The sequence below is a fragment of the Amblyraja radiata genome, chromosome 28, assembly GCF_010909765.2.
Source record: "Amblyraja radiata isolate CabotCenter1 chromosome 28, sAmbRad1.1.pri, whole genome shotgun sequence".
Classification (NCBI taxonomy): Eukaryota; Metazoa; Chordata; class Chondrichthyes; order Rajiformes; family Rajidae; genus Amblyraja; species Amblyraja radiata.
This window is the reverse complement of record NC_045983.1, coordinates 13,742,765-13,769,180: the sequence shown is the minus strand read 5'-3', so window position 1 is coordinate 13,769,180 and position 26,416 is coordinate 13,742,765. Positions and strand designations below refer to the sequence as shown.

Genomic DNA, 26,416 nt, shown 5'->3' with positions numbered 1-26,416 from the left:
TGAGAGGGAAACTAGAGATATGGAAGGGTACAAAGAGCATTAAAGGTGTGAAAAGGACAGATCACAGGTGATGATGCTCAAGGAGATGTACAATGGTTCATTGTTGGCTGAGGGGAAGGAGACAACAAGGCATACAAACAGTAAAATTAATCAGGAGGACGGTGAAACTAGTAGGAGAACTAGGGTGGGGGAGGGACGGAGAGAGAGGGAAAGCAAGGGTTACTTGAAGTTAGAGACATCAAGTTCATACTGCTGGGTTGTAAGCTGCCCAAATGAAATATGAGGTGCTGTTCGTCCAATTTGCGTTTGGCCTCACTCTGACAATGGTGGAGCCCCAGGAGAGAAAGGTCAGTGTGGGAGTGGGAGTTAAAGTGATTAACAACTGGGAGATCGCATAGGTCCAGGTGGACAGAACAAAGGTGTTCAGCTAAATTAGCACCCAGTCCAGGCTTGGTCTCGCCGATGTAAAGCAGTCCACACCTAGAACAGTGGATACAGTAGGTGAGGTTGGACGAGTTACAAGTGAATCTCTGCCTCACCTGAGAGGACGGGACAGAGTCGAGAGAGGAGGTATAGGGACAGGTGTTACATAGAAACATAGAAAATAGGGGCAGGTGGAGGCCATTTGGCCCTTCGAACCAGCACCGCTATTCATTGTGATCATGGCTGATCATCCACAATCAGTAACCCGTGCCTGCCTTCTCCCCATATCCCTTGATTCCGCTAGCCCCTAGAGCTTCATCTAACTCTCTTTTAAATTTATCCAGTGAATTGGCCTCTACTGCCTTCTGTGGCAGAGAATTCCATAAATTCACACTCTCTGGGTGAAAAAGTTTTTTCTCATCTCAGTTTTAAATGGCCTCCTTTATTCTTAGACTGTGGCCCCTGGTTCTGGACTCCCCTAACATTGGGACCATTTTTCCTGCATCTAGCTTGTCCAGTCCTTTTATAATTTTATATGTTTCTATAAGATCCCCTCTTATCCATCTAAATTCCAGTGAATACAAGTCCAGTCTTTCCAATCTTTCCTCACTTGACAGTATCGCCATCCCAGGGGTTAACCTCGTGAACCTACGCTGCACTGCCTCAATAGCAAGGATGTCCTTCCTCAAATTAGGAGATCAAAACTACACACAATACTCCAGATGTGGTCTCATCAGGGCCCTGTACAACTGCAGTAGGACCTCTACTTCTGTACTCAATTCCTCTCGTTATGAAGGCCAACATGCCATTAGCTTTCTTCACTGCCTGCTGATCCTTCATGTTTACTTTCAGTGACTGGTGTACAAGGACACTCAGGTCTCGTGGCACTTCCCTTTTCCCTAATCTGACACCATTGAGATAATAATCTGCCTCCTTGTTCTTGCCGCCAAAGTGGATAACATCACATTGATCTATATTATACTGCATCTGCCCATTCACTCAATCTGTCCTAGTCACCCTGCAACCTCCTAGCATCCGCTTCGCAGTTCACACTGCCACCCAGCTTTGTGTCATCTGCAAATTTGCTCGTGTTACTTTAAATTCCATCATCGAAATCATTAATATATATTGTAAATAGCCTGTCCAACCCCTTAAGAATTTTGTAAGTTTCTATAAGATCCCCTCTCAATCTCCTAAATTCTAGAGAGTATAAACCAAGTCTATCCAGTCTTTCTTCATAAGCATAATATGCTTAGCAGCGTCTACACTGCCGGAATCCTACAAGAAGAAGAAGTAGAAGAGGCGGCGATTAGTCGAGGCACGGATTAGGTGTGAGGTGGAGTTTTGTCGTGAGGTGGGAGGTTTAGTTAAGTTGAGGTGGGGTTAAGATGTGAGGTGAGGTGTGAGGTTTATTTGAGGGGCGAGGATTAGTGAGGTACAGTTTAGTCGAGGCGAGGTTTAGATGTGAGGGGAGGTTTGGCAGTGAGGTATCGTCGAGGTGAGGGGTTTAGTGAGGCGAGGGGTTTAATCGAGGGGGAAGTGAGCGTAGGTGAGGTGAGGAGAAGCGGATATCGGAGCTCAGGAAGGGAGACCGAGGTGCTGCTGAAGGAGACAAGACCACTGCCTTCTGTGGCAGAGAATTCCACAAATTCACAATTCTGGGTGAAAACGTTTTTTCTCATCTCAGTGCTAGGCAAAGAGACATTTCAGGTAACGTTTTTTGTAAAGTTTTTTTTAGCTGTATGAGGCCATTTATTGAAACATATAAAATGATTAAGGGCTGGGAGAATCCAGAACCAGAGACCACAGTTTAAGAATAAGGGGTAGGCCATTTAGAACGGAGATGAGGAAATACTTTTTCACACAGAGAATTGTAAATCTGTGGAATTCTCTGTCTCAGAAGGCAGTGGAGGCTTTCAAGAGAGAGAGAGATAGAGCTCTTAAAGATAGCAGAGTCAAGGGATATGGGGAGAAGGCAGGTACTGATTGTGGATGATCAGCCATGATCACAGTGAATGGCGGTGCTGGCTTGAAGGGCCGAATGGCATACTCCTGTACCTATTGTCTATTCGTGAAATATATATCTTTTGGGGGTTATTTTACTGCTTATATGTTAGAAAAATTCTAAGCTTCTGTTATTTAAACTACCAGCAGAAAACTTGAGAATCACTTTCATTTTATTGAAAATGCAGGAGCTTCAGTGGGCGTTGCCTCCTGACCCCGCCGGGGGCCTAGCCAGCCTGTCGTGGAACAACCCCATTGAAGAAGATAACAGTGGTTACCCAGATCTCATTGCTGGTTGCGAAGGGGCCCCCATAACAGTTCAAGCTTCAGGGCTCCAAAAATGTAGGTTTGCCACTGGGTGCCTGGAACACACTTCCTGAGCTGGTGATGGAGGCAGAAATGACTGTGGGGTTTAAGGGGCTTTTGGTGAGGCATGTATATATATAGGGAATGGAGGGATATGGATCACGTGCAGGCAGAGGAGATTTATCCTGGCTTCATGTTCAGCACAGACATTGTGGGCTGAAGGGCCTGTTCCTGTGCTGCACTGTTTCGTGAATGGTGGGAACCAGTCCAGGAGCTGAATGGTCTTGCCCTGCTCACAACTTACCCTGGAAAGCAAAGATCGATCCATTCTTGAGGTCGGTGAATGCATTGAAGGGCTTTCCACTGAAACACACGTCGCCAGGCACAGGGTCGTGGGTGGGCACCGGTTCTGGGCTCGGCTCTGGTTCATGGGTGGGATCCCAATGGTGGGTGGGTTCTGGGTCATGGGTGGGTTCCCTATGGTGGGTGGGCTCTGGTCCATGGGTGGGTTCCCAATGGTGGGTGGGTTCTGGGTCATGGGTGGGTTCCCAATGGTGGGTGGGCTCTGGTCCATGGGTGGGTTCCCAATGGTGGGTGGGTTCTGGGTCATGGGTGGGTTCCCAATGGTGGGTGGGCTCTGGTCCATGGGTGGGTTCCCAATGGTGGGTGGGTTCTGGGTCAGGGGTAGGTTCCCAATGGTGGGTGGGCTCTGGGTCATGGGTAGGTTCCCAATGGTGGGTGGGTTCTGGGTCATGGGTGGGTTCCCAATGGTGGGTGGGTTCTGGGTCAGGGGTAGGTTCCCAATGGTGGGTGGGCTCTGGTCCATGAGTGGGATCCCAATGGTGGGTGGGTTCTGGGTCATGGGTGGGTTCCCAATGGTGAGTGGGCTCTGGTCCATGGGTGGGTTCCCAATGGTGGGTGGGTTCTGGGTCATGGGTAGGTTCCCAATGGTGGGTGGGTTCTGGGTCATGGGTAGGTTCCCAATGGTGGGTGGGTTCTGGTCCATGGGTGGGTTCCCAATGGTGGGTGGGCTTTGGTCCATGGGTGGGTTCCCAATGGTGGGTGGGTTCTGGGTCATGGGTGGGATCCCAATGGTGGGTGGGCTTTGGTCCATGGGTGGGTTCCCAATGGTGGGTGGGTTCTGGGTCATGGGTAGGTTCCCAATGGTGGGTGGGTTCTGGGTCATGGGTGGGATCCCAATGGTGGGTGGGCTTTGGTCCAAGGGTGGGTTCTGGGTCATGGGTGGGTTCCCAATGGTGGGTGGGCTCTGGTTCATGAGTGGGCTCCCAATGGTGGGTGGGCTCCCAATGGTGGGTGGGCTCCCAATGGTGGGTGGGCTCTGGTTCATGAGTGGGTTCCCAATGATGGGTGGGTTCTGGTCCAGGGGTGGGTTCTGGTCCATGGGTGGGTTCTGGTTCACGAGTGGGTTCCCAATGGTGGGTGGGCTCTGGTTCATGAGTGGGTTTCCAATGGTGGGTGGGCTCTGGTTCATGAGTGGGCTCCCAATGGTGGGTGGGCTCTGGTTCCATGCTGGGGTCAAGGTACAAATACAGTTCCAGATCTGGTTCGAGGCTGGGATACATATCTGGATACTTTTCATCCGTGTCGTTAGCCGTGATGTAGATATCACGTGTGTCATAATCATCAATGTCATCCACGGGAAAGAGGGGGACATCTGCAGACCAGAACAAATATTGTTGTTAACTAATTCAAGCCTGTCATTCCACACAGAGTGAAGCTCCCTTTGCACTGTCCCACCACGCATGCATTGGTATTAACAAGAGGAAGAACATGGATGATGGTGTAATAAGAGAGGTATGCCAATATTCTAGGGCCTGTCGATATTGAGGAGCGAGAGATGTTGGCTCTCTTGAAAGGTGGATAAGTCCCCAGGGCTAGATGGAATCTATCCCAGATTGTTGAGGAAGACAAGGGAGGAGATTGCTGGGGCTTTGAGAGATATCTGTATCCTCATTGGCTGAGGCAAAATGTACAGTAGGTGTATGTGTCAGTGTGACCATATGTGACCATGTATACGTTTGTGTATGTGATGATGTGTGAATCTTTGTAAAGAGGTGTCTATGTGTAGGTTAGTGTGCGTGTGATGATATGTGTGGGAGACTGTGTGTGTGTGTCAGTGGGCATGGTGATGTGTGTGCAGTGTGTGTTTGTATCTACAGTATGTGTGTAGAGCCCACCCAACATTGGGAGCCCATCGAGCATTGGGAGCCCACTCATGAACCAGAGCCTACCCAGTGTGCAAAATGATGTGTGTGCAGTATGTGTGTGTCCTTGTGTTTGTGTGAGTGGGCGTATCTGTGCGTATGTGTATATTCTTATGTCTATATATGTGTGTCAGTGTGCGTGACAATGTGTGTGGAGTGTTTGTGTATATCTCTGTATGAGTGCATGTATCCTTTTGTGCGTGTGTGACAATGTGTGCGAAGTGTGTGTGTGGTGTGTGCTTGGAAGCGGTTTACCTTTCACGCAGGCGGTGTAGTAGTCCCTGCAGCAGCTGCTGTAGAAGGAACAGAGGGCGTGACACTGGCATTTATTCATCCTCTGGAAGCCCAGATCACACCGTCCGACACAGGACTCTGCAAAACACAACACAGATCACTCACCAACCCACGTCCACGTAGTTGGGATGGACAGTGTCAGACCTCCCCTCCGACTCTCCTAGTGGCAGCATGCTGTAAGGTTGCAAATTTGTTTGCTCCCTTAACTTTTAACTTTTAATTACCACTCTTTCAATGTTACTTGTTATTACTTGACTTCAAGGCACTGTCTAACTTTTCATAAAGTGTTGATAAAACTTTTATACGCTTTAATCGTGTAAAGGATGGAGACAAGAGGGAAAGGAGGCTCCACAAGGAAGGAACGTGGGAAAGCCACAGCCACAGCTTCTGACTCTAGTACCTTAGAAGCAATATCGAAAATGAACGATGAACTGAAAAATGAAATGAAAACAAGATTTTGCAGTTTTGAAGAAATGGTGAAAGGAGTTTCGAGCAAATTGAAGTTCAAGACAAGCTGATTGTGTTACAAGATGAATCTCGTGAACAGAAGGAACAAATTGATAACTTGCGAACCCTGGGCCAGGAGAAAGATTTGAAAATTGAAAAACTGGAACAGAGAATGAATGAAAATACTCGAGGACTCCAGCAATACAAGATTAAAAATATGGATCTGGAAAACAGAAGCCGTCGACTGAATTTGCGAATTGTGGTATGCCGGAATGTCAAGAAGGAGATAATGCTATAAAATATGTTTCTAAAATGTTAAAGGAGTCTTCCAACATTGAGCACTATGAAAATCTTCCATTTTTGGATAACGCACACAGGATTGGGAAGAAATCTGGTAATAAACCGAGACATTTGATTGTTCGGTTTCACTTTTTGAAAATGAAGGAGAATATTTTCCAGGCAGCAAAAAAGTTGGGCGTGGTTGAATATGAAGGATGCAAGTTTCGGTTTGTTCCTGATTATAGTTACGATCTTTTGAAAATAAGAAAGTCTTTCCATAATGTAATGTCTGATTTGTTTAAGAAAAAGTTTTGCCCAACCTTACTTTATCCAGCTAGACTGCGTATACGACTCTTTAATGGTAACATTCAATTTTTTAACAATCCTCAAGACGCTTCCAGCTTTCTGGAGGCTTACGAGGGTGAAGTTCCGACCGGGAGCAATTGATAGCTGATTAAGTTATAATTGGAGATTTACTGTTCCTATTTTGACAATATATTGTTTGGTAATGATTAAGAATTTAACTGGATGAGTTGTTTTTCTTATATATATATATTAATTTTTAAGATTATCATTGTTAGTTTTTCTATTTTTAAAATTGAAGGAATTTATTTTTCCCCCCGTCTTTAGACAAATTAAGTGAACGCAGTTCTTGTTTTTCATATTTTCACCTTGGATAAATAATATGAAGTAACTCTTGCTCTTGTGTTCCACTGCCAACATGTTTTTTTAAAAAACAAAAAATTTGACCCCGTTTGGCTATTGAGTGGCAAACATGCTTTCTTTTTACGCTGGGTGCTGTTGTTAGGAGAGATGGGGGTAGGGAAGGGATTAGGTAGCGTACTGACTGTCTATTGGTCAGTTTCGGGCTTTGCATGGGTGGGTGGGGGGGGGGGGGGAGGGGTCTTTTGTTTTTAGCTTTTTAATTTTTTATTTGTGCAGAACCTGAACTACAAAAATGTCTGACATGTCACTTCTGGCTCCGCCCTAGATTTTTCTTCTTCCAGTATCATGAACTATTATGCTTTAAGAAATTAACCCTTTACATCCCACATGATTTTTACAAATAATATGGATAAAGTTATTAACTTCCTTTCATGGAATGTGAATGGCTTGAACCATCCCATTAAGAGGAAATGTTTTTTAAAGTTCTTCGTAGACTAAATGCTCAGATTATTTTTGTTCAGGAAACTCATGTAAGGCAAGATGACAATCAACGATTTTTCAAGTTTTGGAGAGGACAGCAGTTTAATTCAAATTCACAGGCTAAGGTGAAAGGAGTCTCTGTTTTTATTGACTCCTCAATTCCATTTGTTCATTATGAAACAATTTCTGATCCATATTGGAGATTTTTGGTGATTACTGGTGTTCTTTATAACCAAAAAGTTGCTATGGTGAATGTTTATGCACCAAATATTGATCACCCTGAGTTTTTTAAATAGTTAATTGCATCCTTTCCTAATTTAAAAGAACACCTTTTAATAATGGGTCGAAATTTCAACTGTTGTTTGAACACCTCGATTGACAGATCTACATCTGATCATGTGCTTCCAAATAAATCAGCTAGTTTTATCAAGTCTTTTTAACATGTCTCTGGAATGTTAGAGGTCTGGAGATTCTTATATCCAAATTACAAAGAGTTTTCTTTTTTCTCTCATGTATATCATAGTTATTCTAGGATTGACTACTTTATAATAGATTCTCGGCTAGTTTCATCGGTCACTGCATGTGAGTATGATGCAATTGCTATTTCTGATCATGCACCATTGAAACTATCAATCAAACTACCGGATTCCAAGTTTAGTGCTAAACAATGGCGATTTAATGTTACTTTGCTTCAAGAATTAAATTTTGTTAATTTTATTAAAGATCAGACTGCTTTCTTCTTCTTAACAAACTCTACTGAAGAAATATCCAATGGTGTAGTCTGGGATGCTTTTAAGGCATATATTCGTGGACAAATTATTTCATACTTCGTGGGATTAAAAAAACTAACTCAAAAAGAAATCCTTATATTGACTGATGAGATTAAAGAAATTGATAAAAAATATTCAAAAGCTCCTAGTTTAGAGCTCAATAAGAATAGAGTTGAACTTCAATTGAGATATAATTTGTTATTAGTATCACCAACTGAGAACCAGCTACTTAAAACCAAAAGTCAATTTTATATACATGGCAAATAATCTGGTAAATTACTCGCTAATCAGTTGAAAGCGGTGTCGGCCAAGTCCGAAGTCACACACCACCAACATTACAGGCACCCACCCTCTCTGTTCAAAACAACTTGCCCCGCACATATCCTTTAAACTTTACCCCTTTCACGATAAAGCTATGTCCTCTAGTCTTTGACATTACCACCCTGGGACGTCGACCTTATTTATATCACTCAACATTTTATAAACTTCTATCAGGTCTCTCTAAACGTCCAGAGCTCCAGAGGAAACAATACGAGTTTGTCCAACCTCTTCTCTAGCAAATACCCTCACTGGAGACCCGATCTGATCGCAGTAGGTCGCAGTTGCCACTGGATACCTGAACATAAGTACGACAGAGACCAGGCTACAAACTGGAGGAAGAGACTGAGTTACCTTCATCTGCCACTATAGCACCGAGGGCTGAGAAGGAGAGAAGGACCATCAGTAGGTCCATGGCTGAGCTCTGCCGGACTCTGGAATGGGTTTCAGTATTTAACCTGCTTGTGTTTGCGTTGTTGGGACATTTGTTTGAACTATTCTGTTGATCCACGGTGATGTTCAGCAAAAGGCAGAAGTCCAGCGGTTTTTGATGTTTGATGATTTTTGATCACTAAAATTCTTTGAGGGTTTGGAAAGTAAGTTTTCTTCTCATTGACCCACTTTGTAGACCTACTTGCCTTCTCCTTGTGAGCTGTTTGCCTCGGGTACTGGGTCAATGTCTCAAGCTCAAACTCCACAGGACAGGCCAGAGAACGTTTGGGCCAACCTTGTTTTTTTGCTTGAGTAAACACAGCGGCTTCATAGACCTTTAACCTTCAATGATTTGGCACATTTAGTTTGGCCACGACTTGAGCCAGTTGTGGAGTCATGGAATTATAAGTAGAGATCCTGAGGGATTTGGATGCACGGTTGCAAGAAATATGTTGGTAATTTCACTCAGCAAATCCCCTCGCAGTGTGGCACTCCCTCACCGCCCCTCTCACAGAGCGGCGCTTCCTTAGTGAGTGTGGGAGCTGTCCCCTGATGAGAATAGAAGGTGAGATCGCGGTGTGGTTCGGAAATTCAATTAATTTGTTACTTGCAACAGATCCGTTAGGAAGACATGTGAATAGAAAATAAAGGGATACATGAGAGAAAAAATGGTGTGTGACTTCGGACTTGGCCGACACCGCTTTCAACTGATTAGCGAGTAATTTACCAGATTTTTTGCCATGTATATAAAATTGACTTTTGGTTTTAAGTAGCTGGTTCGACTCCAAATATGTGACTTGGCGGCCCATCTCGCTGCCGTGGACAACGGGCGGAGCGAGGCCCGGGTAGGCGATCTTCTCACAGCCCCCTTGATCGTCCATCATCCTCCAGACCCCAAACTCCACACGGACTCGCTTGTTAATGGCATATCAAGGAGAAAAGGACAAACTACTTACAGAAAGATCTTACCATAATACAGGAAGTTGAAGCCTGTTTGATGTAATCTGCACCCAATTTTTATTTGATATACTTCACAAGTAGCAATGTGATAAAATATTTGATGTGCCTATTTGGATAGGTACAAGGTTGTGCAGGAAATGGGGGAATATGGATCACGTGCAGGCAGAGGAGATTGGTTTAGCAGGGGAAGCGGGGCAATGCTCAGTCTACCTGGGACATGTCCGGGACACCCAGAGACACACCAGGAGAGGACTCGGACACACAAAACTCCCTGGGATATGTCCAGACACCCCAGGTTCTGGGGTTTGACTGGACTGGGATTACCGTGAGTGGCCAGATTGTGGACAGCCTGGGACGGAGTGACGGCTCAAGACCTCGGACAGCGGGCAGGGAGCAAGACCTTCCTCAAATGAGACCAATGCTTCTCCAAATCTTCTCCAAACCCCTTGCAGTGAAGGCCAACATTACATTAATCTTGCTGTCCTTGAAATTTGGAGTCACAAGGAACTGTAGATTCTGAAACCTTGTGCACACAAAGTGCAGGAGCAACTCAGCAGGTCACACGTTTGCAGCATGAATGTGCAAACTCCACACATACAGCACCCAAGATCAGCATTGATCCTGGGCCACAGGCTCTGTAAAGCAGCAGCTCCACCAGCTGCGCCACTGTGCCATCAAAGGTTTTGCCCGTCTACCCTAGCTATGCCTTTCATAATTTTATAAACTTCCATCCCGCGTCAGCCTGCAATGCTCCAGAGAAAACAATCCAAGTTTGTTCAACCGCTAACCCTGGCAGCATTCTGGGTCTTCTACTCAATGCTGAGGAAGGTTAGCATTACCATACACCTTCTTTATCACTCTATGTGATGCTGATAATATTGGCCTTTTTAGTGTCTGACAAAATGGAGGATTTCTGCCTTTGCAAAACCTGCTTGGCATCTCTTAGCAAAGGCTGCAAAGACCATGAGGATCATGACTCCAGAATGTCTGGGGCCTGGGAGGAACTTAAGTACAGGTTAATGTCCAGATGTCATTTTAATTGTTAATATGTATGAGGGTTTTGCAGAAGGAGCTGAGTCCTGCTGCAAATGCATGATTAGGATTGGTTGGGGAATGGTATGTTATAATACTATTAACTATGTTGCATTGTCCTTGTACTGTAATTTGTGATTGGTCAAGGTGAGGGGCCTTGCCCCAATTGTTTATATTACTTGGTAAAATGTTTCTTTACTTAGGGGAACTGTCTTCCATTAGGAACTTTCTGTAGAAACAATGTAATGGGATAATTTGTGATTGGGTTTGGGAACTGTCAATTAATGTATTGAATGATCTTTATTTATGATTGGTTCCCCCCCCCCCATGTATTTCGCACCACGGGTCCAATATAATATATAAGAGGGGAGAGCACATGAGAATGTGTCGATATTCTGGGGGACCACTTGGGACCGTGCTGACCATCTGGCGGTGTCTATTCGCACGAGGCTGAAGGGCTTGGACGAGTAGAGACTCAGATCGGACCCGCTGTGTTGGTTAGATATCGTATAGGGTAGTGTATTTGTGATTGGTAAATAAAGTTGATCCAGTGGTTGACTCAGTGTTTTACTGAACCAGACTAACGGGGTGAGAATAGGAGCAGAATTACAATGCCATGGTAGGAAGACTAATTCAATAAACACCACAGAGGCAGCTTATTTTGGTTTTATTTCCTCATTCTATGTTCCCCGTGGTGTTGTCCTCTTGCACGAAGGATCGGGGACTGGCGGCGGGCAGCCCGTCTCTGCCGGTGATGGTCCTGTCCTGAGCCGGCTTCCTTTCACTCGTTCTCACACTTGAACCAGTACTTGGTGATGGATCGGGATATCGAGGCCAAGCAAAGGCCACTCGTTTGGAGTCAAGATCGACGCGGAAATATTTATCTGAAATTAGAGAGTGAAGAGGTTTGTTCTCTGTTTGGGCCTCATGATAGAGACTGCATCATGACCCACACCTCTCTGCGTGACTCTGGACTCTGGTTCCCAGTCTCCACCACAGAGGTCCAGGTCCAGCAACACTCTCCCAACACTCAGTGCTCCATCCACATCCCACGAATGAGCATCTCCCAAGGAAGTCCAAAAGCACTCTGGACCTTGATCCCTTTATCCTGGGAATCCCGAGCACTTTGGATGCCAGGAACAGCCGCAGCATCTCAGGGTTTGGAACGAAGGACGGGAGGGGAGTCAATGGAAAATGGTCTTCAGCAAGCCAAATCCCACAGATTCTGCAAATGTGAGATATGAAGAGAGAAACGGGTCCAAGACGCTGAGGAACGCAAAATGTTGCCTCAGTATCTCCCTTCATTGAGGCTACTGAACGGCTGAATAATCCGGCACCCTCTGGTTTTATTTACAGAGTGAACTGGCGACAAGTGACCATGGTGGTTCATTGTCACTGATATGATGACTCCCTCATCTAGAAGATCCAGAACTTTGACCAGGTGGTCCCAGATCCAGTGAACTCTAACCTATTGACCCCAGGTCCAGTGAACCTTGACCAGTTCCAGTGAACTTTGAACCAGTGACCACATGCAGTCTGCACAGCAACATCTGGTTCAAAATCGAGCTGTGCCTCATGCTAACACACAACATGGGGGCTTGGAAGGGTGGCGTTGTTGGAGGGAGACGCCTCTCCTGGCCCAGGAGAAGGGATGACGAGTGTCTAGTGTGGCGTAGGGACTGCGCTGCTCACCTCTGAGAAAGAAGTAGACGTTCTGGCTGGGCACGAGGGTGCAGGCATCCTCCGCGCTGGACGAGTGCGTCCTGTGCCAACCCTTGGGCTGGCCTCTCCTCCGGCCACGCCCCTCCTGCATGCGCACCATGAAATGTTTACCGTTCATCGCTGAGTCCACTTTATAAGGGATCCCGTGCCAGTGTTGTCTGATGGAGAACGGGCCAGAGGTGCGGGCTGCAAGAGGAGGCAGGGACAACATCAGTGAGACTAACCCTGGTCGACAAGCAGAGTGTGGGCTTCAATGTTTGAATTAACGCAACAATAACGATGATGGAATTAAACACTCCTTTGTAAACAGGGAAAACAGGTAGACACAAGGAACTGCTGCTAGAGTCTAGAGTAGAACACAGTGCTGGTGGAATCAGCAGGTCAGCCAGTAGGGTGCCCAAGATGACCCATTTGTGATGGTGGCCCTGCCTGTGTTTGATCAGTCTGTCTGTCTGCCTGCCTGCCTATCCATCTTCTATCTATTTTTCTATATGCATTACTAAAGCTCTGATCTTGTGCTCGTCCGGTTTGCGCATTTTTTCTATTTGCGCAAAAACGGTAGCACAACTGTTTATCATCAGCTTACTCGCCATTCTCCTGTGCTGCGAGTGCAACAAGTTTCATTCCGATCAGTAGTATATTGTAAAAGTTAGCGAGGTTTAAAAATCGTAATAACCAATCTTCTCTCCTGCCAGTCAGCGCCGCGCAGAATAATCGCTTCTCGTGTCACTCCCCGGCACGGTTCGCCCGTTCCTGGGCCATCGTGTCTTTACTGGAGCTGAGGGAGGCCAGCGGAGGTCTCCAACCGGACACAATTTTAGGAGGGACCGGAAGCGGCCCGGCGTGGATTCGGAGATGTCGCCAAATGGAAAGCGGTGAATCTGATGCTGGCGGAGGAGAGCGTCCAGCGCCTGCCGTGAATCCCAAACACACCGCCATCGCAACGCCCCGCAGCTCCAGCCCCTTCCCCTCCGGTACTGCTGCCTCCCCCGTGAACCCCCCCTTCCCCCATGGCTCTTCGCCCATCTTTTCTCTGAGCTCTCCCCCCCCCCCCCCCCGTCCTCACGCCGGCGCAGATGTGTCTGCTGGTGCTTCCGGGCCGATCCGAGGCCTGGCTCTGAGGGCGCCGATGGCTGATGCTCCTCCAGGGCACGCAACAAGGGAGAGGAGTGGCAACCTCGAGATCCTGGGGTGGGGGAGGAGAGGGAAAGGAGGTGAGCAGGGAGGGGAGATATGGAGGAAGGGACAGAGTGACAGGGTAGGGGAAAGGAGAGGGAGGGAGAGGTGAGGGAGGTATTGGGGAGGGTAGAAGGAGAGGGGAAAGAAGAGGGAGGAGGCGAGGGGGGAGAGTGGGGGAGGAAGGAAAATAGAGGGAGAGGAGGGGGGAGTGGGGGAGGTAGGGAGTGGGGAATAGAGAGTGGGGAATAGAGGTGAGGAGTGGGGGACAGAGGGATAGGAGGGGGGCATGGAGGGGAGAGGAGTTATGGAGGGAGGGCGTGACTGAGGGTAGGGGGTGAGGTGAGGGGAAAGAATAGGGAGGGTGAAGAGGAGGGGGAGAGTGCTCGGGATGAGTGGAAATGAGCTGAGCCTGTGCAGTTGAGGGCTATGGGTGAGTGGTGGAATATTGCCTTGTGGGGACCAAGCCTCCTGTGTGACAGGGACCCAACAGGTCTCACTTAGAATAATATCTCTCTAAACTTTCCAATCCATGTACCTGTCCAAGTGTCTTTGGAATTATGTTATTGTATCTTCCTCACTACCTTCTCCAGCATCTCCTTCCTTATACCCACCACCCGCTGTGTGAAAAAGTTGCCTCTCAGGTTCCTCATAAATCTTTCCCTTCCCACCTTTAACTTATGTCGTCTAGTTCTTGATTTCCCTATGCTAGGTAATACACTCTGCATTCACCCTAAACAAGTTGGTCAAGATTTTATACACCTCTATAAGATTACCCCTCGGCCTCCTGCGCTGTTTGGGTCAGTTCCCTTCTGCCTAAGAGCCGTGGAGCAGCAGATATCACAGAGGAGTAGTGAGGGAGGGTCTCGCAGAAGTCATATCGGAGAGAGGAGGACTTCTTATACATATCTTGAAGAGATTATGCAGTGGTGCATAAAAATGAAGCTGCTGGAAACTTGCATAAAACACAAAGTGCTGGAGTAACTCAGTGGGTCAGGCAGTATTTGTGGAGTCCCAACCTGAAACATCACCAATCCATATCCTCCAGAGGTAGACACAAAATGCTGGAGTAACTCAGCGGGTGAGGCAGCATCTCTGGAGAGAAGGAATGGGTGATGTCAGGGGAGGGGGCGGGACAAAGATAGAATGTAGGAGGAGACAGTAAGACGGATGGGAGAACTTGGGAAGTGAGAGGGGATGGAAAGACAAAGCAAAGGTATCTGAAGTTAGGATATACCTCACTCACTCACTTACGGACCCCAACTGCACAGACTCAGAACTGCTGTAGTTTTGGGAGCAACAGCAGCAGGAGCTTAGCAAGAGATACGACTGATTGGCTCTAGCCCAAGTGGGAGGAGAGAAGTGAGTCAGTGCCGGGAAAACAGTTGAAAAGTAGAGGCCAAGGACAGGCAGACTTTACTCAGAACTGCTGTAGTTTTGGGAGCAACAGCAGCAGGAGTTTAGCAAGAGATACGACTGATTGGCTCTAGCCCAAGTGGGAGGAGAGAAGTGAGTCAGTGCTGGGAAAACAGTTGAAAAGTAGAGGCCAGGACAGGCAGACTTTACTCAGAACTGCTGTAGATTTGGGAGCAACAGCAGCAGGAGTTAAGCAAGAGATACGACTGATTGGCTCTAGCCCAAGTGGGAGGAGAGAAATGAGTCCGTGCCGGGAAAACAGTTGAAAACTGAGGAATTTGGTTTGTAAATTGGTAAATCAGGCAATTTATCAGTCAATTGAAGCAAGACTGCTCTTGGGGAGCGGCAGTGAGGGAAGTGCCCTGTGAGAAAAGTGTGAGTCTTTGGCTCGAGAGTCTTCGGCGAGGAGGCTGCAGAGGAGAGGAGACCACGCAATACGCTTGAGAGGTAGAGACGAAAGAAGGGGATGTCAGGCAAGCTGATTCAGTGTGATGCTTGCAGTATGTGGGAGGTCAAGGACACCGCTGGTGCCTCTGGTTTGCTTCCAGTTCCTCGTGCTGGCGAGAGCAGGAACAGGGAGATACGGGACCTGAACGTGTGGCTGAGGAACTGGTGCACGGTGCAGGGATTTAGATTCTTAGATCACTGGGATCTGTTTTGGGGTAAGGGGGAACTGTACAAAAGGGACGGATTGCATCTTAACAGGTATGGGACCAGCATTCTGGCAGGCAGGTTTGCCACTGCTACACGGGTGGTTTTAAACTGAATAAGGGGGGTGGGGTGTCGAATGGGATAGTGGAGGATGGAGTTAAAGAGAAAGGGTTTCTTAAATGTGTGAGCGTAGAGACAGAGGGGGTGTAAAATGAGGGTAGAAGCAATAGGTAGCAAGGTGAAAAGTAAAAGTGGCAGGCAGACAAAACCAGGGCAAAAATCAAAAAGGGCAACTTTTCAACATAATTGTCTAAGGGGTAAGAGTGTTGTAAAAACAAGCCTGAAGGCTTTGTGTCTCAATGCAAGAAGCATTCGTAATAAGGTGGACGAGTTGAATGTGCAGATAGCTATTAATGACTATGATATAGTTGGGATCACGGAGACATGGCTCCAGGGTGACCAAGGCTGGGAACTGAACATCCAGGGATATTCAATATTCAGGAGGGATAGAGAGAAAGGAAAAGGAGGTGGGGTAGCATTGCTGATTAGAGAGGAGATTAACGCAATGGAAAGGAAGGACATTAGTTTGGAGGATGTGGAATCGGTATGGGTAGAGCTGCGAAACACTAAGGGGCAGAAAACGCTGGTGGGTGTTGTGTACAGGCCACCAGAAAAAGCAGCATACCGGAGGACTGGGAGAAATTCAGAGACCAGCAGAGGAGGACAAAGGGCTTAACTAGGAAAGGAAAAATAGATTATGAAAGAAAACTGGCAGGGAACATAAAAACTGACTGCAAAAGTTTTTATAGATATGTGAAAAGAAAGAGATTAGTTAAAACAAATGTAGGTCCCTTGCAGTCAGAAACAGGTGAGTTGATCATGGGGAACAAGGATATGGCGGACCAATTGAATAACTACTTTGGTTCCGTCTTCACTAAGGAAGACATAAATAATCTGCCGGAAATAGCAGGGGACCGCGGGTCAAAGGAGTTGGAGGAATTGAGTGAAATCCAGGTTAGCCGGGAAGTGGTGTTGGGTAAATTGAATGGATTAAAGACCGATAAATCCCCAGGGCCAGATAGGCTGCATCCCAGAGTACTTAAGGAAGTAGCTCCAGAAATAGTGGATGCATTAGTAATAATCTTTCAAAACTCTTTAGATTCTGGAGTAGTTCCTGAGGATTGGCGGGTAGCAAACGTAACCCCACTTTTTAAGAAGGGAGGGAGAGAGAAAACGGGGAATTACAGACCAGTTAGTCTAACATCGGTAGTGGGGAAACTGCTAGAGTCAGTTATTAAAGATGGGATAGCAGCACATTTGGAAAGTGGTGAAATCATTGGACAAAGTCAGCATGGATTTACAAAAGGTAAATCATGTCTGACGAATCTTATAGAATTTTTCGAGGATGTAACTAGTAGCGTGGATAGGGGAGAACCAGTGGATGTGGCGTATCTGGACTTCCAGAAGGCTTTCGACAAGGTCCCACATAAGAGATTAGTATACAAACTTAAAGCACACGGCATTGGGGGTTCAGTATTGATGTGGATAGAGAACTGGCTGGCAAACAGGAAGCAAAGAGTAGGAGTAAACGGGTCCTTTTCACAATGGCAGGCAGTGACTAGTGGGGTACCGCAAGGCTCAGTGCTGGGACCCCAGCTATTTACAATATATATTAATGATCTGGATGAGGGAATTGAAGGCAATATCTCCAAGTTTGCGGATGACACTAAGCTGGGGAGCAGTTTTAGCTGTGAGGAGGATGCTAGGAGACGGCAAGGTGACTTGGATAGGCTGGGTGAGTGGGCAAATGTTTGGCAGATGCAGTATAATGTGGATAAATGTGAGGTTATCCATTTTGATGGCAAAAACAGGAAAGCAGACTATTATCTAAATGGTGGCCAACTAGGAAAAGGGGAGATGCAGCGAGACCTGGGTGTCATGGTACACCAGTCATTGAAAGTAGGCATGCAGGTGCAGCAGGCAGTGAAGAAAGCGAATGGTATGTTAGCTTTCATAGCAAAAGGATTTGAGTATAGGAGCAGGGAGGTTCTACTGCAGTTGTACAGGGTCTTGGTGAGACCACACCTGGAGTATTGCGTACAGTTTTGGTCTCCAAATCTGAGGAAGGACATTATTGCCATAGAGGGAGTGCGGAGAAGGTTCACCAGACTGATTCCTGGGATGTCAGGACTGTCTTATGAAGAAAGACTGGATAGACTTGGTTTATACTCTCTAGAATTTAGGAGATTGAGAGGGGATCTTATAGAAACTTACAAAATTCTTAAGGGGTTGGACAGGCTAGATGCAGGAAGATTGCTCCCGATGTTGGGGAAGTCCAGGACAAGGGGTCACAGCTTAAGGATAAGGGGGAAATACTTTAAAACCGAGATGAGAAGAACTTTTTTCACACAGAGAGTGGTGAATCTCTGGAACTCTCTGCCACAGAGGGTAGTCGAAGCCAGTTCATTGGCTATATTTAAGAGGGAGTTAGATGTGGCCCTTGTGGCTAAGGGGGTCAGAGGGTATGGAGAGAAGGCAGGTACGGGATACTGAGTTGGATGATCAGCCATGATCATATTGAATGGCGGTGCAGGCTCGAAGGGCCGAATGGCCTACTCCTGCACCTAATTTCTATGTTTCTATGTTTCTATTATCCAACGCCAGATCCACGCCCTCAATAAACGCTTCTAGGGACCATGTCCTCCAGAGATTCTGCCTGACCTGTTGAGTTACTCTCAACACTTTCTGTTTTGTGGGAAAACAGACGGGATGGGAAACCATGTGCCTTACTTATCCCAGGTAAAAGAAAGAGATTGAAGGAAAATGCAGCAAATTGAAGAAATGCAAAAGCGGGCCTGAAAAAGCAGACGGTAAGAATACTGAGTTTGAAGAAGGGCCCAAAACACCACCTATCAGTCTGAAGGAGGGTCCCGACCTGAAACATCACCTATCAATTCCCGCCACAAATGCTGCCTGACCTGCTGAGTTCCTCCAGCACCTTGTGTTTTACTGAAGCTGAAAGTAAAATGGGCCAAGAATAACACATGAGAGATGTGAGAGAATTTTCAAGAGGCAATGCTAGAACACAAGGAGCAGAACAAACAGTTGCAGAGATTTACCTCTGGAGATGGATCTAAAGAGCCTTGAGAGGTAGTCGTCCCAGTTGTCGGGCATCAGGTAGGTGTACCTCTGGAAGGGGATGAAGATAGGTATCCCTACACATTCTGCCTGGGTGGGCTGATGTTCAAAGACATACTGCCAGTAATGATTGCCTGTGGAGGAAGATAGAGCATAGAACAGTACAGCAGAGGAACTGCCCTTCAGCCCACAGTGCCAATAGGTGCAGGAGTAGGCCATTCGGCCCTTCGAGCCAGCACCGCCATTCAGTGTGATCATGGCTGATCATCCCCTATCTGTACCCCGTTCCTGGCTTCTCCCCATATCCCCTGACTCCGCTATCTTTAAGAGCCCTATCTAGCTCTCTCTTGAAAGCATCCAGAGAAACTGCATCCACCACCCTCTGAGGCAGAGAATTCCACAGACTCACAACTCTCTGTGAGAAAAAGTGTTTCCTCGTCCCCATTCTAAATGGCTTATTCTTAAACTGTGGCCCCTGGTTCTGGACTCCCCCAACATCGGGAACATATTTCCTGCCTCTAGCGTGTCCAAACCCTTAACAATCTTAGGTTTCAATAAGAAACCCTCTCATCCTTCTAAACTCCAAAGTGTACAAGCCCAGTTGCTCCATTCTCTCGGCATATGACAGTTCCGCCATCCCGGGAATTAACCTTGTAATCCTACGCTGCATTCCCTCAATAGCAAGAATGTCCTTCCTCAAATTAGGGAACCAAAACTGCACACAATACTCCAGGTGTGGTCTCACTAGGGCTCTGTATAACTGCAGAAGGACCTCTTTGCTCCTATACTCGACTCTCTTGTTATAAAGGACAACATGCCATTCGCTTTCTTCACTGCCTGCTGTACTTGCATGCTTACTTTCATAGACTGATGAACAAGGACCCCCAGATCCCTTTGTACTTCACCTTTTCCCAATTTGACACCATTTAGATAGTAATCTGCCTTCCTGTTTTTTATACCAAAGTGGATAATCTCACATTTATCCACAATAAACTTCATCTGCCATACATTTGCCCACTCCCCCAAACTGTCCAAGTCACCCTGCATTCTCATAGCATCCTCCTCACAGTTCACACTGCCACCCAGCTTTGTGTCATCTGCAAATGTGCTAATGTTACTTTGAATCCCTTCATCCAAATCATTGATTTATATTGTAAATAGCTGTGGTCCCAGCACCGAGCCTTGCGGTACCCCACTAGTCACTGCCTGCCATTCTGAAAGGGACCCGTTAATCCCTACTCTTTGTTTCCTGTCTGCCAACCAATTTTCTATCCATGTCAGCACTCTTCCCCCAATACCATGTGCCCTAATTTTGCCCACTAATCTCCGATGTGGGACCTAATCAAATGCTTTCTGAAAGTCCATCTACACTACATCCACTGGCTCTCCTTTGTCCATTTTCCTAGTTACATCAAAAATTTCCAGAAGTTCCCCTTCGTAAATCCATGCTGACTCGGACCGATCCTGTTACTGCTATCCAGAATTACCTTCTCCCTTTATACTTCAATTACGAGCTGCTCTAAGAATCCATCACGGTGGCACTCTACAAAGTCCCTTTCTTGGGATCCAGTACCAACCTGATTTTCTCAGTCTACCTGCATGTTGAAATCTACGATAACAACCACAGCATTACCTTTGCTACATGCCAATTTTAACTTCTGATTCAACTTGCACCCTATGTCCAGGCCACTGTTTGGGGGCCTGTAGATAAGTCCCATTAGGGTATTTTTACCCTTACAATTCCTTAGTTCTATCCATACTGACTCCACGTCTCCTGTTTCAATGTCACCCCTTGCAAGGGACTGAATTTCATTCCTCACCAACAGAGCTACCCCACCCCCTCTGCCCACCTGTCTGTCTTTTCGATAGGAGGTATACCCTTGAATATTCAGTCCCCAGCCCTGGCCCTCTTGCAGCCATGTCTCTGTACTTCCCACAACATCAAACTTGCCAATTTCTGACTGAGCCTCAAGCTCGTCCACTTTATTTCTTACACTTCGTGCATTCATATAGAACACTATGACCTCTGTATTCTGGTCCCCCCTCGCACCACTCGCAATTGGCCCTGACCTTACTGTTTTATCCCTTCTCAAACTTTCCTTCCCATTAATTCGCGAATCTTTTGTAATTTTTCCTGTAGTCACTTCCCCTTCAACTCCATCTTTATACTCTCAATTTGTCAATCCCTCCCCTCCACTATTTAGTTTAAACCCACATGTGTAGCCCTAGCAAACCTGCCTGCCAGAATGTTGGTCCCCCTCCAGTTAAGGTGTAACCCATCCCTTTTGTACAGGTCACCCCTACCCCAGAAGAGATCCCAGTGGTCTATAAATCTAAATCCTTTCTCCCTGCACCAGCCCCTCAGCCACACATTCAGATCCCCTATCTCCCTGTTCCTGTCCTCACTAGCACAAGTTACTGGAAGCAATCCAGAGATAACCACCTTGGAAGTCCTGCCTTTCAGTCTTCTTCCCAACTCTCTGAACTCATGTTGGGGAACATCCTTCCTCTTATTACTAATGTCGTTTGTGCCACGTGCACAACTACTGCCGGCTGTTCACCTTCTCTCTCGAGGATGTTCTGAATTCGGCTTGTGACATCCTGAACCCTGGCACCAGGGAGGCAACAGACCATCCTCGCGTCTCGTCTGCCACCACAGAATCTCCCATCTGCTCCTCGGACAATGGAGTCACCCACCACTGTGGCTCTGCCCGACTTCGGTCTCGCCGGTTGAGTCCCATCTCTAGGATTGGAGCCACCGACGTGTCCGCCGCTCGGACTGGAAACATCGTCTCCCCCAACAGTTCGCAAGAGGGCGTACCTGTTTTCATTAGGCACAGCCACCTGGGTCTCCCGCACTCCACGATTACCACCCTTTCTCTCAGTCACACACCTTAGTTCTTCCCATATCCTTGGCTTGACAAACTCACTGTAGGTCCTGTCCAGGAAACTCATTTTCCCAGATGGCCCCGAGGTCATCCAGCTGCTTTTCCAGTGCCCCAACATGGCCCTTCAGGAGCTGAAGCTGGACACACTTGCCACAGTAGTAGCAGCCAGAGGCTCCATCCGTGCCCATGCCAAACATGATGCCGAAGTAAGTAGTTTCCACTGCCGACACATGATGTATATTCCTCCATTACCTACATATCAAATGTGCCTATCTAAAAGTCTCCAAGCACCACTGTCGTATCTGCCTTAACCACCACTAGCAGCAAGTTACAGAAACCCACCACTCTATGTTAAGAAAAACCTGTCCCGTACATCTTCCTTAAACTTTGCCTCTCTCAAGTTATAGCTGTGCCCTCTAGTCTTTGATATTTCCATCTTGGGTAAAAGGTTCTGACTTTTTATGCCTCTCAAAATTGAATATATTTTTTATCAGGCAAAGCTAACGAGCTGAATTCTGTTGCATCTGCCATTAGCTCATGGAACTGATGCGCAGAATCCCCATCTTACCCTTGAAGAAATAAACTTGCTCCTTCCCACGGATGCCGGATGCAGCAATGACCAGGGCTGCATCGAGATGGGTCGGAATTCCTGGGAAGCCATCCTTGATTGGCCTGGGAAAGCCGTCCTCCATGATCCCATCGTTGAAACGCCAGTACATCATGCCCTGCGGGAGGAGCAAGAGGTTCCACAGAGGCACTGCTGTCCCCACACGCACCACCTCAACACACACAACACGCAGCATGTCAACGTACCTCCGAGGTTAAGAGCAAAATCCAGAGACCATCACCGCTCCTCCCCTCAGGTGAGGCAAAGCAGTTCATGGGAACTTTATGTGATCGCCCACAACTCCCTCTTCACCGCCCCAACACACATGCCTCAATACACATCGTACCAACACACCATCCCAATGCACAATATCCCAACACACCACTCACTGCCGTCCCACCAGACACCATCCTAGCAGACACCATCCCAGCAGTCATTACCCAACATGCACTGCCCCAACAGATCCCTCAGTCTGGGTGGGGTGACCAATAGTTGACCCTCAGCCTTATCCTTGTTTATCTACTTTACCAACTCCTCCCATAGTTCACTGTGGAGCTCAATAAATGCAATATGAAGTAGCAACTGCAGCTCAAACACAGAAACAACAACAACCAGTCCAGCCCCATCAGTCCCTCATTCAGCAGACCTTGAACAGGTAGGTCTTTCCCTCGCAGTTTATTCGAGTGAAGGCAGCATCGATGGGGCCCTGCACGCCCCACACATCCAGAATCTGCTTGGGATATCAAGCAACAACACCTTTCTTATCCAGTTCATACAAATATTGTCCTGGGAAGAGAGGAAGAGAATGGGTCAGAGTGAAGCTCCGTCTGCACCGTCCCATCACACACGCCCAGGGTCAGACCTTGAGGGAAGCTCCCTCCACACTGGGTAAAGGTTAGACTCTGTCCCACGCTTCATTCCTAGTGAGCTCCCCCTCCATCTCCTGCACCGTCTGGGGGAGGTGATGTCGGAATTCACCCCAAGCCCGCTCCATCTATGGAAAAACAGCCTCGACCTCCAGATGCAGCTAGACAGGGGGGTGGGCAATGTCCAACCCGACTGCCTTCCCCTCTCCGGGAACGGGTGTCACTGGCTCTCTGGATGCCTGTAAGAAACGGTGGGAGCCAAAGACATGGCAGTGTGTTGGGACAACATTTGACTGTTTTGTCTTTGACATATAAACATCAGAGTAAAAGAGGTTCTCTTCTGCTGAGGTGGGTGGAATGAGGGGGGTGGAACATTTCCCCCAGAATTAGAACAATAAAGACTAGAGAGCATAGCTTCAAGGAGAAATGTGTGGGTCTAGTTTTTTTTAATACAGAGGGAGATGGGCATCTGGAAGGTGGTGGTGGTGGTGGAGGCAGATAGGATAGTGGGGTTTCAGAGGTTTTCAGATAAACACATGGATATATAGAGAATGGAGGGATATGGATCAGGTGCAGGCAGAGATTTATCTCGACATCATGTTTGGCACAGACATTGTGTGCTGAAGGGCCTGCTCCTGTGCTGTACTGTTCTATGATCTGTGAATGATGGGATCCGGCCCGAGGGGCTGAATGGTCTTGAATGCCGGAGCACACAGCTTACCCTGGAAAGCAAAGATCGATCCATTCTTGAGGTCGGTGAATGCATCGAAAGGCTTTTCACTGAGACACACATTGCCAGACACAGGATTGTGGGTGGGCACCAGTTCTGTGCCCCACTCCTGAGTGGGTTCCTGTTCATGGGTGGGCTGTGGTTCATAGGTGGGCTCTGGTTCATGGGTGGGTTCCTGTTCCAGATCTGGTTGCAGTCTAGGATTCATATCTGGATACACTTCATCCGTGCCGTTAGTCTGGAAGTCGGAGTAATCCGTGTCAAAATCATAAACATCTTCCTCAGGAATGGCAAAGACATCTCCATGTGCTGACAACGGAACAAAAGATTGTTATCAACTCTACCAAGCCTATCATTCCTCACAGAGTGAAGCTCCCTCTACACTGTACCACCATGCATGCATTGGTATTGACAAGGGGAAGGACATGGATGAGTGTGGGATCAGAGAGGGGTATTCCGATATTCTAGGGCCTGTCGATATTGGGGAGCAGGAGATGTTGTGCCTCTTGAAAGGTGGATAAATCCCCAGGGCTAGATGGAATCTATCCCAGATTACTGAGGAAGGCAAAGGAGGAGATTGCTGGGACCTTGACTGATATTTGTAACCTCAATAGTTAAGGTGAGCTGCTGGAAGTCCGTATAATAGCCAATGCTGTTTAAGATGGCCAGTGAGCCTATACTTGTGGAGGGGAAATTATTGGAGAAGATTTGTGACAGGATTTAATCATATCTGTGTGAGCATCTATGCGTCATTTATTTATTTGCCTCTGTACTCCATAATTTGAGATTTGTAATAGAAAAAAATCACAAGTGTTAAAGTATTTCATATACATGACACAACAATGTCATGTAAATGAAAGTAGTCATGTTTAGTATTGTGTTGCATATCCTTTGCATGCAATGACTACTTGAAGTCTGTGATTCATGGACATCACCAGTTGCTGGGTGTCTTCTCTGGTGATGCTCTGCCAGGCCTGTATTGCAGCCATCTTTAGCTAATGCATGTTTTGGGGGCTAGTCCCCTTCAGTTTTCTCTTCAGTATATAAAAGGCATGCTCAATTGGGTTCAGATCGGGTGATTGGCTTTCTTACTCAAGAATTGACAATTTTTTAGCTTGAAAAACTCCTTTGTTGCTTTAGCAGTATGTTTGGGATCATTGTCTTGCTGTGGAATGAACCGCCAGCCAATGAGTTTTGAGGCATTTGTTTGAACTTGAGCAGATAGGATGTGTCTATACACTTCAGAATTCATTGTACTACTACCATTAGCAGTTGTATCATCAATGAAAATAAGTGAGCCAGTACCTTCAGCAGCCATATATGCCCAGGCAATAACACCACCATCACTGTGTTTCACAGATGAGGTGGTATCCTTTGGATCTTGGGCAGTTCCTTCTCTCCTCCATACTTTGCTCTTGCCATCACTCTAATGTAAGTTAATCTTCATCTCATCTGTCCACAATCCCTTTTTTCCAGATCTGTGGTTGCTCTTTTAAGTACTTCATGGCAAACTGTAACGCGGACATCCTATTTTTGCGGCTAACCAGTGGTTTGCATCTTGCAGTGTTGCCTCTGTATTTCTGTTCATGAAGTCTTCTGTGGACAATGGTCATTGATAAATCCACACCTGACTCCTGAAGAGTGTTTCTGATCTGTTGGACAGGTGTTTGGGGTTTTTTTCTTTTGTCGTCAGCTTGGCCTAACAGTCCCTTTGCGAATAGTGAGCTCACTAGTGCTTTCTTTCTTCTTAACAATGATTTTGGTAAGTCTAAGGTTTAGCTGATGTCTCTAACAGTTTTATTATTGTTTCTCAGTCCCATAAAGGCTTATTTGACTTTAATTGGCACAATTTTGGTCCTCATGTTGACAAACAGCAATAAAAGTTTCCAAAGGTGATGGAAAAACTGGAGCAAAGACTTGGTGCTGAGAGCTCACTTATACCTGCATTAAATAGGCAATTAAACACACCTGAGCAATTACAAACACCTGTGAAGCCATTTGTCCCAAACATTATGGTGCTCTGAAATGGGGGAGCAATGTATAAATACAGCTGTCATTTCTACATGGTGAAACCAAAATGTATAAAAATGCCACTTTAGCCACATGTAATTTTTTCTATTACAAAGTCAAATTGTGGAGTACAGAGGGAAATAGATAAATGATGGGTCTTTGTCCCAAACATTATGGAGGGCACTGTCAGTGTCAATGTGCTTGCAAAGCTGTGTACGGTTTTTGTGTGTGTTAGTGTATAGATGTCTGTGTATATGGCAGTGTGTTACAATGTATGAGTTGATGTGTGAGACTGTGTCAGAGGGTGTAACGTGCATTAATGTGCGTGACGATGTGTGCGCAGTTTAATTGAGGTGTGTGTTTGGAAGCTGTTTACTTTTCACACAGACGGTGTAGTAGTCCCTGCAGCAGGTGCTGTAGAAGGCACAGACGGCATCACACTGGCATTTCATCATCGGCTGGAAGCCCACATCGCACCGGCCGGCACAGGATTCTGCAGAACACAACACAGGACACTCACCAACCCATGTTCAACAGTCAGGATGTCAACAGCTTCAGATCTCCCCCCGCCACGGT

General features: G+C 46.7%; 2 protein-coding genes across 2 annotated transcripts in view; both read right to left on the bottom strand.

Moving 5' to 3' along the window:
- Window positions 1–26,416, bottom strand: part of LOC116989144 — a 74,085-nt gene that overhangs the window by 47,072 nt on the left and 597 nt on the right. The window contains exons 2-8 of the mRNA XM_033046371.1: window positions 26,217–26,333; window positions 23,892–24,139; window positions 22,196–22,352; window positions 18,721–18,873; window positions 12,329–12,544; window positions 5,214–5,330; window positions 3,038–4,408 (exon numbers count right to left, since the gene is read on the bottom strand). Of these exons, the coding sequence (XP_032902262.1) occupies window positions 3,038–4,408; window positions 5,214–5,330; window positions 12,329–12,544; window positions 18,721–18,873; window positions 22,196–22,352; window positions 23,892–24,139; window positions 26,217–26,333 (2,379 nt within the window). The remainder of the gene's footprint in view (window positions 1–3,037; window positions 4,409–5,213; window positions 5,331–12,328; window positions 12,545–18,720; window positions 18,874–22,195; window positions 22,353–23,891; window positions 24,140–26,216; window positions 26,334–26,416) is intronic.
- LOC116988861 (vitronectin-like) lies at window positions 11,288–23,890 on the bottom strand. Its single transcript, XM_033045850.1, has 6 exons — window positions 23,822–23,890; window positions 22,881–23,020; window positions 22,196–22,352; window positions 18,721–18,873; window positions 12,329–12,544; window positions 11,288–11,520 (listed from the first exon to the last, which is right to left on the bottom strand). Exons 3-6 carry the CDS (start codon window positions 22,347–22,349, stop codon window positions 11,312–11,314), a joined length of 732 nt encoding a protein of 243 aa, XP_032901741.1. The 5' UTR covers window positions 22,350–22,352; window positions 22,881–23,020; window positions 23,822–23,890; the 3' UTR covers window positions 11,288–11,311.

Coding starts and splice junctions, on each gene's coding strand:
- LOC116988861 (XM_033045850.1), bottom strand. CDS start 22,349: ATGATGTACTGGCGTTTCAACGATGGGATCATGGAGGACGGCTTTCCC. Junction 12,545..18,720: donor CTTTAGATCCATCTCCAGAG/GTAAATCTCTGC, acceptor CTCCTCTTGCAG/CCCGCACCTCTGGCCCGTTC. Junction 11,521..12,328: donor CGTCTACTTCTTTCTCAGAG/GTGAGCAGCGCA, acceptor CTCTAATTTCAG/ATAAATATTTCCGCGTCGAT.